We start from the raw sequence: 13,275 nt of genomic DNA on the forward strand, positions 1-13,275 counted from the left end.
ACTCCTCCCATTTCCTGTTCCATAGGCTTCTGGAAGCTTCAGACTCTTTGGAATAAGGAAAATACAAGAGCAAGGGTGCAAAACTGCTGAAATTCACACTGAAATTCACATCAATGCTGGAGGAAACCAGAGTACAGACAGAAAAGGAAGATAACATAAGCAGAAGAGGGACTTTCCACTGCAGTGCTGCCCAGAGAAGCCCTGACAGGCCTGGGATGGAGTCCCCCAGCCTTGGCGGTGCCCAGATGTGTCTGGGGGGCCTGGCAGTGGGAGCCGCTGAGTGCTGTGGTCAACTCTCTCCAAAGAGCCGCCCTGCTCCAGAGCTGGCAGAAACTGTGGGGAAAGCCACGAGCTGTTCCTGTCTCTCTGTTGCAGCCCAGTCCTGAGCTAAAAAGGGCTTTCCCACTAGAGAGGTGTGGTCTGAGGGCTGTGCAGTCTTCATGAGACCATATTCCCGTCACTCTGGAAGTTGTCACCACTCCAGGCCACCCCACCCACATGTGTTCCTGATCCCTGGTTGTCAAGACCAACTCTGAAAGGCCCAACCCTGAGTGTGGAGAGGGAAAGAGCAAGTGTCAAAGGAGATGGGAGAGATGAGAAGGCTAAGAATTCGGTTAGGAAAGATGCGAGAAAGAGGGTGACCCCATCAGTGCTGCCACGTTCTTTCTGGCCCACCTGCATCTCCACGCCTCTCCAGCCAGCTCCAGTCTCTCTCCCTCCTCACTTGCTCCCTTTCCTCCTGCCCCTCCATCTGAATTCTGCTCACCTAAACCTCACCAGGGGGCATTTCCTGCCTCCTGATTTTCTAAAAGGCACATCCTCATCCATAAGATGGCTCAGGGAGCCAACTTCTGGCCAAGGGTACATTGCACCCTTGTACAATATCCTAAGGTGCTGCTCACTGCTATGCTGATGAGGCTGCACCTTGAGGAGGGACAGGGAGGTTGTGTAACTCAGCCAGGACCACTGATGAGCGCCTGAGGGTTTCTTTCTATTGGTGCCAAAGCATTCCTATTAGGGCGTCGTTAGTTGTGTGGCTGGCTTTGGGGAGTGTAAGGTAGCTGGGTGCAGTTCCAGTGTGGATGCAGGCAGGCTGCCGTGTCACCTGCACACAAAATCCTGTGCAGGGGCAGGGGCTGGGCTTGGAAGGGAGAAGGAATGCAATGCTCTGGTGTTCTACTAGCCTGGCGTCCCGTAACACCCAGCCCGCCTCATCTATGGCTCCCACTGTGTGCCAGGCAGGTACTTGCAGACCCTGGGGAAATGCTCTGTCATTGGCTTCCAAGCGCCCCGACTCTTCTGTCTTTTTCCCCCTCTCTCTGGCACCTCTTTCTCAGTCTCCTTTGCTGATGTGTTCTGCAGCCTGTTCCTTGAATGTCGATAATCCACAGGATTTTGTCCTAGGCCCACTCCTCATTTTCCCTACTCCCTATAGGCATTCCCTTTATGCCAGCATCTCCTTGGCTATCTCAACTGTCATCTCTCAAATCTCCACCTCAGCCTTGCTTTAGTTCCTGACTCAGGTATCCAACAGCCTGTTTGATACCTTGAAGATAACTAAAATCAACTGTACCCAAAAAGAACTAATCGCCTGCCCTGAACACCTCCCCTCTTCTTCCTGTTGTTCCTGTCTCAACGCACGGCACCATCACTTACGGATGGCTCATGTCAGTAACCTGCACACCACCCTTTGCCCCTCTCTCCATTAGCACCTTCCCTCAACCCTGGAGTCTCAGCCATTCTCCATCCTCAATATCTATCAGAGCATTCCACTTAGCTCCAACTGCCTGAGAGCAGAACGCTGCCATCTCTCTCCCAGATTATTGCAACCACTGCTTGCTCCTTCCCCTGCATTTGCACTGCCTGTCCGCAGGCTAGTCCCCACATTTTAGCCTGAGTGATTCTTCTTATTGCAAACCTAGTCCTGTTACTCCCCTGCTCAAAACTCCTCAAGTGCTCCCCAGTGACCTTGGGAGAAAGTCCAAATTCCCTAACAGGGTGAAGTAGACTCTTCATGCTCTGGCTCCTGCTGACTTCTCCAGCTTCTTCTCTTCCATCCCCCACCACCTTCCCAGGCAGGCCTGAATCTCAATTTCATCAAGTGTCACACTGTCTCTCATCTTGGGGATGTCCCCTTTACTTGGAGCCTGTCTTTTCCTCTGACTAATTTCTGCCTAACCCCTCAGTTTCCACAGTGATGTCTCCTCCTCTGGATAGCTCTCCAGGACTGTGCAGAACTACAATGCATGACACCCCCAGCTGCTCCCCAGCACCCTGCACTTCTGCCATCATAGGCAGATGGCATACTATATGTGAATTGCCTGTTTACTCGTTTGTTTCCCTTTCAATATGATAAGCTCCATGAGGACAGCAATCACATCTGCTTAATTCACTCTTATCTCTGGGGCTTAGAACAGGGGCTTGCACCTAGTAAGCATTCCATCAATATTTGTAGAATAAAGAAGATAAGCACGTGAGCAAGTGTGTGTGCCAAGGCAAAGTGCACAAGTGAAGAGCGCTGGACTGGAAGTCGGAGTAGGACCAAATGCCTACCTCACCTCCTAGCAACTGGGTCTCAGGCTCTTCATTTCTGGGATTAGAATGAGATGCCTGTCAGGGCTGGGTTGATGTGGAAAGAGCATGCATGCAAATATGTTTTGTGTGTCATAAATTCATTATGACCGTGGCCTGGCAGTGTAGGAACCCCCCGTAGGGAATGTGATGGACTGTGAGGTGGGAATGTGTGTTGGAAGCAGTAACCACGGATAATAGTTTGTCTCAGCAAACCGAAGGATTAGAAGGGATCTCTGCAAGGCAGTGGTCAAGGACACTCAAGATGGTTGCTGAGTTCCTCATCTTCAACGGGAATATAAAGGATGGGGGAATTGAGGGAGAATCTGACGTTAACTTCCAAGATCAGTTCCAGAAAGAATCCCATCCTGCTGTGGCGTGTGTCAGGCGGAGATACTCATCATGACTGGGCAAGCAGCTGGCTCTGCCCCACACACCATTCACTAGGGATCATAGGCAGTGGCTGCTTTTACCCATGGGCCAAATAGAGGGGCTGGTGTCCATCAGCCACTCAGTCCCCAAGAGCCTCTGCACCCAGATGCCCTGGCATGCCAGCTGAGATTGCTTCCTGAGAATGGCGGGCCAATATGTGTTTGAGGGCAAAGGGTTCCTATCATATCTTTCCTACTTTTCTTGTCTAGAACAACTAACTTAATATGTTGCTTTTTCATAGAGTGAACCTCAAATACCCTTCCCTGTCAGAGAGGACAGAAGACTGGGTCTATATTTTGCCATTTTTGCCTCCATAAACTTATACCTTGTACCCTGGCTGCCTCTACTTTATTGTGATGAAGATTCACCCTTTGTTCCCCTTATGCTTTTTTAAAAAATGCTAGTATTCCTCTTCTGTTTCATCTCTCCTGCTATGGCCTCCCTCTCCCGCCTCCAGTTGATCAGCTCCTCTCCTGACACTCCAGAAGCCTGCTGCATCCTCCTACTTCTCGGAAGCTGTAAAGTCTTCTCCAGCCATTTTCTTGGCTGCCAAGATTTCTCAAAGTCAATTTCAAATTGTCATTCACAAACTAACAAAGTGTTTTTGAGTACCTTTTTTTTTTCTCCTGTGGCCAGCACTGCTTTTAAAATTGTGGAGAGGTTGAAAACATTCTAATCTAATCTCTGCTCTCAGAGTTTATCATTTTGGTTCAGCAGAAAAGATGTAAATACAAAAATAAAAAAAAGGAAAAATCATAAGAGTTAAAATGAAAGTCTAATGGGAACCAGGAAACTCCTCCTCGCCATGGGAGTTACCTCCTGATGGTGCCGCACGATTTCTCTCCACCCTCGGTCCGGTTTTCCTGTTGGTTTTAGATGGCTGTTTGATTCTATGTCAGAGGGATCCAACTGAGTGGAGGGGTGCTTTGCTTTGTTTAGTTTACATTTTCAACACCTTCATTTCCAATAGCAGTTAATCTCCCCATTTATTTCTTCTTTTGTTATTGAATGGGACTCTGAGACTGATGGATTCAGTTTGTATGAAAAATCTGCCACAAAAGAAAGTTAGCTTGCAGTGCCTGGGCACTGGTATTTGCCAAGCATGGGGTTTCCAGCCTCTCTTCATATTATTGTATACTATAGGGATGAGTCGTGCCTGGAAAACTGTGATTGTGAATTGCAATCATTCTCTGCTGAAAAATCCTGCTTAAGAATTGACTCACATGCTCTAGTTCACCGAAGGGCGAACACCCTATTCATGTGCCAACATCTTATTTCTCTTGTCACATACAGGCAGCACAACTTCCTCAGACTGGGGACCAGAGCTTAGAGATGCTAGAAATCCCCTGTGAGCGCAGCAAAGGGTGCAGGAAAAAGGGGAAGAAAAACCTTTCTATTAAGGGACATGGGGCTGAGTGCATTGGCTTACAGCTGTAATCCCAGCACTTTGGGAGGCCCAGGGAAGGGGGAGGATCATTTGAGCCCAGGAGTTCGAGACCACCTTTGGCAACATAGAGGGACCTCATCTCTACAAAAGGTAAAATTAGTCAGGCGTGGTGGCATGCAATCTGTAGTCCCAGCTACTCGGGAGGCTGAGGCAGGAGGATCACTTGAATCTGGGAGGTTGAGGCTGCAGTAAGCCATGATCACACCACTGCACTCCAGCCTGGGCGACAGAGTGAGACTCTGTCTCTTCCAAAAAAAGTAACATGGAATGAAGGGGATGGGGGAACCACTCACTGTCCCCTCCTGTAACTCTAAATCAATTCTTATACTCTGGGGCAGGGCTGAGAGAGTCAGAAGAGATTGTGGGTCACCAATAATCCCTACATTTGTGCTTAGAACCTACTTGCTACGGGGTAGAGAGGCTGAACTCATTCAAGGCTTTTTTGTGGGGGCAATTAGTTCCAGCCCCTATTTAGTGGCACTTTGCCAACATAATGTCCCAACACCAGCATGGTCAGACCACAGAATTAGTCTGATGTGAGAAGTTTGGGGTGAAATGGGAGTCCAGCCTGGTGGCTCCTGGTTGCTGAGGTCTATTGGGAAGCTGATGCTTAGAGATGAGGCAGGAAGCCATCACTGAATTTTACCCTGAGTCAACCCCCTCCGGTCTGTGTCTGTATTCCCAGAACTGCCCGTCTTCCCACAGTTGGGCCACATGAGGCCTTCCTGTCACTAGAGGGAATGGAAGCAAATGTGTGGAAGGGGCCTGGGTTACTGGAAGAGCATTTCCTAAAGTGAGGGTGGCATGGAAGTGACCCTATGAGCATCTGTGAGGCCTTCCTTTGATGTCTGTTGTCGAAACCCTGCTTATGCCGTTATTTGTTTTCATACAAGAACATTTTTCTCATTCCCCTTCCTTAAGCAGTTATGAACACGTAATATCTAATAATTCAATACTCTCCATCAATGCAAATAAGAGCTCCAATCCTAAGAAAGGGGTAGGTTCTGGGTTACATCCCCTATACCAAATAGTCCTTTAATGGTTACTATTACAGGAACATTAAACAGATACAGAAATTTTTCAAAAAATATGGGCTGGTCTCCTGACTTTTCATTTGATTTAAAAAGACTGATTTACTGCTGGGAAAACCTCTTTTCAGAGGAAAGCTTGTGTGAGTTTTATTAGTTCCCTTGCACTATGGCCACAAGGAAGATGGGATCATCGGTATTGCCAGCCCATCCTGCATAACTTAGGTATGTTTAAACTCAAAAGCACATTTGTCACGTGGGTTGTCAGAACTCTACTGTACAGAGTTAAGTGAGCTCTATATTAGAAGGCTTTGGAAGACCACAACATCCTCATCCCACTCACCCCCGACCCAAATCCCTGCTGAAAATAGACCTAAACTCAGGTTACAAACCAGAACCAGAAACAATGCCAACTTTAGAATAAGAAAGATGAAGTGCTATGTTCTCCCTAAGTCAGTGGTTCTTTGACTTGAGCACGTGTAAGAATCACTTGGTAATTTTTTTTTTTTTTAACCTGTAGTGTTTGGGGGATCTTACCTTAGAGATTCTGGATCTCATGGTTTCTGGACACTGTCTAAGCCAGTGGTTTTCAAATCTACTTGCTACTGGAATCTGCTTTTTAAAAAGAGATGCTCAGGTTGCACCTAATTTAATTAGAATATCTGGGGAGTCAGGGCCAGGCTTTGGTAGCTTTTAAAAGCTCTGTGGGTTGTTTTAATATGAAGCCAGTTACGAGTCCCTGGTGTAAGCTAAGAAGCCTCTCGTATAGACATGGCTGCAGGCTCTTTGGAAGTCTTTTGGATGAGGCAGCTAGCTTGACATGCTTATCTTCAGACAGACAAGGTATCCTGCCCCAACACATCCAACTAGCCATATTAAAAATTCATGGCTTACAACATGGATAAGCATTAGAAGGCTTGTGAAACCCTTGCATTTACAGGCTAAAATTTGTGCAGATGTGCATATGTCCCCCTTTCTAGGGAGACAGTCCTCAGCTTCACTGGATTCACTTTATTTTCTCCCCAACCCCTTGTTTTATTCATTTACTCATTCATTCCTTTTTATCCCCATGCCCTGCTCCCATTCTTGTGGGTAAAGTATGCTAAAGTATATCTGGGACTCATAAACTATACCAGGGACTCATAAAGTATACCTTTTTGCTAAAGCATATCTTTTTGTTTGCATGTTTTTCTTTGCTTTCTGTGGATCTATTTGTAATTTATCTGAATGATGTGCTCTTACTCAGTGCTATGCTTTTAAGATCTATGTTAATTGGTATGCATACATCTAATCCATGACTCCCACCTGCTGCATCCTGCTTCATGGGGCATCAGCATTATTCTACCTGTCTACTTCCCCAGTGATGGATACTCAGCACGTTTCCAACTCTTCTTGGCCATGAATAGCCAAGGCTGCTCACAGCAGCCTGGAGTATGTCCCCTTATAAACCTGCATGAGAACTTCTTGGGAAATATACCCAGAAGAGGAATTGCTGGGTCACAGTGGGAAGCAAGTAGTTCTTCTGACTAGGAAGGGCTGGACTGCCATCCATAGACAGAGCCATATACTCCCACTCCCTTCACTGGATTCCTGAATGAGCTGAGATCTGCCTTCTGGTAAAGTGTAAAAGCCATGATGATAGTCTAGGCTGGGCCTTCGACCCTCATTGCGGTTTGCTTTTCTGTTTGCCTTTCTTTTTCCTTCTTCTGGGTCTACCTTCTTTCCCATTCCCTGTGGCTGCTGTATTAAACCTTCATCATCACCCTCAAGTCTCCTATTCTACCTCAACTTCTTCTTCACAGAGAAAACTGAGGTCATCTTTAATTTTCTCTCTCCTCTTCTCAATGTGCCAATGTCAGCCCCATCTTGATTTGTTTTTCCATTCTTGCTCCCTTCCAGGGCTAACCTCCACTGAGCTTTTATTCCCTATCTTCCTGTCTTCCAGGAGCCTCGCTGTGTCAGCTTTTCCTGTTGTTTCTCTACCTCTCTCTTACCATCGGCCTATTCTGTGGTCTATAATATTAGCCAATTCTTTCCCATCCTGAAACCAACTTCCCTTCTACTTAAGCTACCTCTCTTAGTTCTTTTTAAAAATGTTTTTTGGCCAGGTACAGTGGCTCATGCCTGTAATCCCAGCACTTTGGGAGGCCAAGGTGGGCGGATCATGAGGTCAGCAGATCGAGACCATCCTGGCTAACACGGTGAAACCCCATCTCTACTAAAAATACAAAGAATTAGCCAGGCGTGGTGGTGGGTGCCTGTAGTCTCAGCTACTCGGGAGGCTGAGGCAGGAGAATTGCTTCAACCTGGGAGGTGGAGGTTGCAGTGAGCCAAGATCACACCACTGCACTCCAGGCTGGGCAACAGAGCGAGACTCCGTCTCAAAAAAAAAAAAAATGTTTTTCATCTATCACCAACTTTTTGAATGCAAGACATTTCTTCCCACTCGCTCCTCCATGCCCGGCAGTCTAGCCAATGGCCTTCTAGTTGCAAAATCTCTGTGCACTTCCCAGTTCCCTCCTGCTTATTTCTCTGTCGCATCTGACACTACTGACAGCCTGTTTCTTCTCGGAGCCGGCTCTCCTCTTGACTTGGCTCTCAGGACATTATTTTCTCCTGGTTTGCCCCCTCTTCTTTCTGCTTCTTCTCAGTCTCCATCAAGGCCTCCTTTCTCTCTACATTCCCTTCAAACTCCTTTCCCTTATGGCTCCCCTCTTTAGGCCTCAGCATGGCCACATGTCCTCCTGAGAGCTCATCTACTTCTTAGGCTTCCTGAGTTGTCCTATGATTCTCAAACCCAGATCTCATTTTAATTCAACAAGTAGTTCTTGAAAACTTACTGTGTGCTAGGATCCAGAGTCCCATGTGACATAGGAGAGTTCACTCTTTCTTCTGAGCTCTAGACCCCTACATCTGATAGAGTTTGTTTGCTACAGTTTGAGGATATGCATATACCTCACAGACTAGCTAAAAGAAATTATATACCTCTAAGTAAGCTTCTTTTGAAGGGGTCCAGAGCACAGCCCCATCTGACAACATGTCAGCAGATAATCCTGCCTGCTCTGATTTTGGCCTGGAGAAGACACCAAAGGCTTCTGGGTCACAAGATGTGCACATATTTTCTTTGACTAAGACAGGACTGCTCTCCACAACAGCTGGAGTGCCTGCAGTTCTAAGAATATAATTTTGTCCATAGACCTTTTTCCCCCTCCTTTGGAACAGTAAGACATGGACAGAGTACAGGCTGATGAGAATGAATGTATAATGTGAGAATTGTAAATCATGTCGATACTGTCAGTAACAGACCCTGCCCTAAAGTTGCTTACCCCAGTAGTACTGGGATGGTGAGGCTCACACATGAAGGAGAATTGTACCAGGCTGGACATAATTAAATGTGAAACTGAATAAACATTATGCCTTTCTTGTAATAGTTACGTTGGGCAGATTAGGAAGGACAGAGTAAGCAAATCTCCTCTAGGCTGGCCTGGCTGAGCCTCGGAGGACCAGCTGCTCTCTGAGACAGCCTTACCTCTGTTTCAGAATCTGTTTGTTGTCATCGATCGTAACGCTGTCAGCGTGGTCCCTCTTGAAGATTTCAAAAGCCTCCTGGCATCCTAATGACATTTCCTCTCTCATTCCTGTTTGGAGACACAGGGAAATGGCCTCAGTTACAGCATCAGGATCCTATTAATTTCATTGTCACTTTAGTCAGACCACAAAACCAGCCCTGGCTCCAAGAGGCCCACAGCAGAGAGACTCTGACCAGACAGGTGGCCCCAGGCTCTTCCAGCTGGCTACCAACCTGCTGAGGAGGCCCTTCCAGTGCCATCCGCTGCACCCCGCAGGACTGTGCCTGTACAGCCATGTGACTCACGGGGGGCGGGGTTTGGAACGCCTGCTCGGAGGAAATGAAAACCAGAGCGCCAAGCCCTGGATTGCCGAGGAGGTCTGCAAATGCATTTTCTTACCATCGTTCAGTACCACATTGCTCCCTGGTATGCCCTATTTTGTTTTTCTGTTACATTTCCAGGCATTTAGTTAAAGGAATTATAATCCAAACTGAAAGATAGCATCTAGAAAATTCTGCTCTTAGTCTCTGTGTAACAATTCATTCTTGTTTCCTGTGGTGAGGGGGTCTCGGCTCTTCTTCAGGAGTTAGGTTCTCAATCACAAGACCCATGAGCTGGCCATGGCAAGGGTCCCTAGGTCATCTCTAACTTCAATATCCTGTATCGCCTTTGCCAACAAAGGCCAACCCTCACTGCTGAGCCCTGTTCTCAGAGTTCAACTTCTGGAACCCACGGTCAGTACAGCCAGCACCAGGCTCTCCTCCTCCCCACCTCCCAGAGTGAGGGTCAGTGCAGACGTGTGCCTGGGACCCCTCAGTGAGAGCTGAATTCACCGCTGGATTTTGGATGCATCTACAGAGCCATTTTTTTTTTAATGCTTCTGCCCTTGTTCCTTTGCCCGGGAGGCCTTTTCTCATGTTTTCCTCCAGTAACTCTACCTCCGTGGAGCTTTCGTCAAAGCCCGGGCAGAACAAACCCTCTTTCCACCATGTTCCTTATCAATACACCTATAATACACACAGCCCAGTGGACACTGCCGCTTCACATGACAATCCTTTCTGGTGAAATGTAAGCTTCTCAGGGGGTAGAGAATGGTATTTTGTTTGTTTTGTGAATCCTTGTGTCTTGATCAATGTCTGGCATTTAGAAGGTGCTCAACATATATCTGTTAAATGAATCAGGTTGAGAATGAAGCTGGGTGGTGCTGAGCCTTGCTCTCACTGTTGCGGGAACACAGTCCAGGGTTAGTGAGGCTCACTCTTAGTACAAGGGTTCCACAGAGGCTTTCGTATGGGCCACATACCACATCTCCTCTTGCCTGGAAAAACTCTCTGAGTCCCATCACCCATCCTAAGGGTGAGTAACTGGACTAGCCCATCTGACACCAATTTAATGATTACTGTTGATAAAAATAGCACCGTGAAGAATGTCTAAATGGTGAGGCACACAAAGACACCCCACCCTTTCCGATCAGAAGCAAATGGGCACGACTTGGCTTTGTCTCCACATCTGCCTTGCACACTCTAGAATTGGGTAGGCCTGGGAATCCGCTTGTGTGAGACACGGAAAGATGATCCCTGATGCATGAGAGACATTGAGGGGCATGTTCCACCAGCAGAGCCCATCAGGAGCCAGCGGATTCATTCCATACCTTTCCCCTGCACCCAGTTCTAACAGTGCATGCCTTTTGCTACATAATAAAATAATAACAGGCAGTAGAGGGAATGAGACTTTGGACTGGAGATGGGAAGAGAAAAGCTCCACAGAGACCACACTGCAGCCTGCTTGTGGGATCTCCAAATTGCCCCCCGCAGGGGAGCTGATGAGCAGCCTTCCACCAACAGAGGTGTGGGGGTGGTGGGTGAAAGGGGTGTGGGGGTGGGAAGTGAAAGCTTGCTTAAGCTGCAGGGAAGAAGGGTTCACAGCCTCTTCCCTCCCAGGCTCTGCTTTCTCTGCAGAGCTGACAGTGTGAACTGACAGCTGGGTGGAAAGGACCACGCCGGAGCCCACGGCACTGTGGCGGCAGCCACTCCTGGGAGAACTTACAATGCATGGAGCAACCCACTGGGACTAACTATATTCCCAACAACCAACAACACCAAAGTAAATGACAATATGAAAACACGAAACAACATGAAACACACCTTCCCTGAGGTGCACTGGGGCCTGGGCGGTGGCAGCAGATAGGATGTGGAGGGCACAGAGGAGACAAGCGCAGGCAGTTTGGGATCATTGGGTACAGTCTTGAAGGTCCTACTAAGAAATTCGGGGCCAGCAGCATAACATATTCTACATGCTTCGCCAACTTTCAAAGACTTACAATAGAATAAAGTACACTGGAAGGATTTAATACTCTTGGTGGCTTAAAAGGCACTTAGGGGTCCTGAAGTGCCAAGGGCTTATCATCAGGAACATAACATTGGTTTTTCTTCTATCACGGACAAAGTATTCTGGAGTTGGAGTTCTTTGATTGTGGTGACCACAGGTGAAGGACATTAGAATGATGGCTATAACCTTGTCAGCTGGTTTGCCAAATGTCCACTCAGGGAGGCCAAGGTGAGGTGGCTGAAACATAGCCGGAAGGCAAAGAGGCACGGCAAGGCCAGGATGCCTGTAGAGACTTCAAGGCCACCACTTGGAGCAAGGCTGAGGTCCACAGAGGGAGGCACATGGGAAGGACTCATGGGCAGCTCCAATGTGTGAGCCCAGGTCTCAGCCTGGCCCTACCCTTGCTCATCCCCATTCTGCTTGTTCAGAGCTCATGCGCAGCTCCTTTGGACTGCACTAATATACCACTTCTCACCCCAATTTGGGATCGGCTGCAAAGTTAATGAACAGCTTTTATTTACTGAAGAAATCACTTCCTCATCCCTCTGAGGATTTAGAAAACAGGCTCTTTCTCCTATGGCAGTTCCTGTCCCTCAGCATGCACTGTATGCATTTGAAAGAGAAAGAGCAAAGAAGCAAAAAGGGTGATTAAAAGCTCACCTTGCTAATGAGACAATCATCTATTTATTCTCTCAAGAAGTATTTATTTATATTAGGCATTGTGCTAGGCATGTGACAGAGATGTAAAGTTGAACGTTAAAGCTTTGATCCTTGATTTAAAGAATTCGAAGTTCAGTAAGGGAGAAAGAAAAATGAAAAATGGCAGGGTGCAGTGGCTCACGACTGTAATCCTAGCACTTTGGGAGGCTGAGGTGGGTGGTTCACCTGAGCTCCAGAGTTCGAGATGAGCCTGGGCAACATGGTGAAACCCATTTCTACTAAAATACAAAAAAAAAAAAAAAAAATTAGCTGGGCGTGGCGGCACGCACCTGTAATCCCAGCTACTTGGGAGGCTGAGGCAGGAGAATCACTTGAACCCAGGAGGCAGAGGTTGCAGTGAGCCGAGATAGCGCCATTGCACTTCAGCCTGGGCGACAAGGCGCGACTCCATCTCAAAACAAAACAAAAACAAGAAAAGTGAACAAATATCTACAGTGGAGGTTGCTGCTTGCTGTAGAGAGGTATGTGTCCAGCATGCAGGAGAGGGACGGAGGGAGGCAGGGACTCTCAGCGAGAGTGGGAGAAGGCTGCAAGCAGGAGGGAGCAAGTGAGCTTCATCCAGAAGGATCCTGAAGATGGAGCAGCATTTCCCAGGTCGAGAAGATGTGGAAGAAGATTCCAGGTGGAGGGGGCAGAGATGGAGTGTGGATTAAAAAGGCAACCTGATTAATATGGGTGGCTCTGCCATCCAATAGAAATGATCTCTATGTGATTAAAAAATGCATTTCTTATATACTCTATACCAAGGATAGTATCATGCGCTTTCTTACATATTATTTCAGTTAAATTTCTCTATGATCTCTGCTAATAAGTTCATTTTATAGATGAGGAAACTGAGGCTTAGATAAATAAGTGATTATAAAGGGGTGAAAAATGCCCAGCTTTTAGAGGCAGTCATTTCGGCTCTTAGATCAGTTTTTCCAGGAAAAGCAGGCCCGACAGAGAGGGCAAGGTGGTGGGGCTTGAAATGACCTCGTAATATTAATAGTAGATTTACCCATGAGATCGTACTCTTATTAGTGCCTCTCTATCTAAAATGTTGATTTATTTTTACAATATCACAGAAAAACAGAACCATATATGTTTTTTACTACCTGCATAGTTTACTTCATCTGTTAATATGTTTTATTATTACTTCTAGAATTTGTAAGCTCCATGAGGGCAGGTATTTAAAAAAATT

The 13,275-nt window shown here is 47.0% G+C and overlaps 1 protein-coding gene across 3 annotated transcripts in view; it reads right to left on the bottom strand.

Annotated features, from left to right (window-relative positions):
* KIF6 (kinesin family member 6) overlaps positions 1–13,275 on the bottom strand; it is a 381,205-nt gene that overhangs the window by 87,140 nt on the left and 280,790 nt on the right. For all 3 annotated transcript variants that reach the window (XM_063632298.1, XM_055263866.2, XM_055263865.2), the window contains exon 14: positions 9,008–9,116. In XM_063632298.1, the coding sequence (XP_063488368.1) occupies positions 9,008–9,116 (109 nt within the window). The remainder of the gene's footprint in view (positions 1–9,007; positions 9,117–13,275) is intronic.

This window comes from Symphalangus syndactylus, chromosome 23 (assembly GCF_028878055.3).
Source record: "Symphalangus syndactylus isolate Jambi chromosome 23, NHGRI_mSymSyn1-v2.1_pri, whole genome shotgun sequence".
Classification (NCBI taxonomy): Eukaryota; Metazoa; Chordata; class Mammalia; order Primates; family Hylobatidae; genus Symphalangus; species Symphalangus syndactylus.